A 1,514-nucleotide genomic window follows, 5' to 3' on the forward strand; every position below is an offset into this window, starting at 1 on the left:
TATAATTGTAAAGTAATTAATCAGAAAGTGGAAATAAAGACTCCAGAAAATGAAGAAAGGAAATAGAAATGTAATCATACAGAATGAATGCCGAATCCATCACCGTATGAAGGAGGGAAAGGTGCATCAGAGCTGGCCACTTGCATCCCGTAAGCTCCACCTTCAACAGTAGGTTCACAGCAAAAATTAAGATAAAAACGTTAAGTAACTAATAGCTACCATTTATTAGCCATGATTAGAAATAATAATCATCATAATAATTACAGAAAAAGAGAGCTTAATATTTAAAATAAATGAAAAATATTAAAGTAAAAAACACAAAGGTGAATGAGACGAAGAGGTGGGTCAAATGAATCTAGACTTAGCAGATGAGGCAGTTTGTCCAACCAACTTATGACTAAAAACTGCAAAAGCTGGTAACGGTGTTAAGCTATATAACATGATATAATGGCATTGTACATGACACGGCATAGTACAGATCTCACCTAATAAAAGGGGGAATTGCAGATAAACCCCTATACTGTAGAGGCTTAGCCACTTATTACCCCTACACTTCTTTATAAGCACTGTGAACCCATGATCCCAAAACAGTTTTCTCTCCCCTATCTGTTCATGTCATGTAAGTATAATGTGACGTTAATGTCTTGCGGTGGGATGAGACGAAGAGGTGGGTCAAATGAATCTAGACTTAGCAGATGATTATAAGGGAAATAGGGACAATTGATTGAGAAGATAACTCTGCTTGGACATCAGGGGGTCTAACAGGGGTCCAACAGTTTTTAAAAATTATAAGGGAAATAGGTGGCCAACTCCTGTAATACAGGGGTGTATCCACAATTAACATCATAACAAATGTTAAGGTCTACTCTCCTTAAGTTAAATAACGAATTTCGCCAATCAATAATGAATAAGATGATTATGCCAGAATTTATAGCTCATTTATGGGGGGGAAATAAGGCAAAAGTAAACATAACATAAACATCAACGTAAATGAAAGAAGGCAAACAACTAGAATTGAGCAACATACTCTCCATAACCAACTTCTGCAGCCAAAAATGTAAATGGATAGCTACTTACCCACAGGTCCCACACCCCATGATCTCCCATCATTGTTTGCAAATTCTGCACGCAACTTTTCAACTTCACGCGCCATGGAAACCAAGTTTTTCTCCATTGCCTGCCTTTGTTCCAGAAGCTCAACATTCCCCCTTTTCTCATACTCATAAGCAGCCCTAGCAAGAAAAAAAATTAAGGTCAAAATCTGTTGACGTGCCTGACCACCATTCTGAATGTAAGATAGGTAAAAAACAGTCAAATGTCACTGGAATGCAAATAATTCTTATAGATACAACCTTGCACGCACAAGCTCCTGCTTCAGGCCATCAATCTCAGTCCTCATAGCAGGGATCTGTTTGTTATCAGCTTGTGCCCTTTTCAGTTCTTGTGTGAGATTCTGAACCTGGCCAGCAAGTTCCTGCCGCAGAGAATTCAGCTTCTGAACTTCTGCACGAAGC

At 38.4% G+C, this 1,514-nt stretch overlaps 1 protein-coding gene across 1 annotated transcript in view; it reads right to left on the reverse strand.

The window, feature by feature from the left end:
* LOC109847215 (protein FLX-like 3) overlaps window positions 75–1,514 on the reverse strand; it is a 3,612-nt gene continuing 2,172 nt past the window's right edge. The window contains exons 2-4 of the mRNA XM_020416458.1: window positions 1,353–1,514; window positions 1,078–1,232; window positions 75–160 (exon numbers count right to left, since the gene is read on the reverse strand). The exon at window positions 1,353–1,514 is cut by the window's right edge and continues 198 nt beyond it. Coding sequence (XP_020272047.1) covers window positions 75–160; window positions 1,078–1,232; window positions 1,353–1,514 — 403 coding nt within the window. The remainder of the gene's footprint in view (window positions 161–1,077; window positions 1,233–1,352) is intronic.

This window comes from Asparagus officinalis, chromosome 7 (assembly GCF_001876935.1).
Source record: "Asparagus officinalis chromosome 7, Aspof.V1, whole genome shotgun sequence".
NCBI lineage: Eukaryota > Viridiplantae > Streptophyta > Magnoliopsida > Asparagales > Asparagaceae > Asparagus > Asparagus officinalis.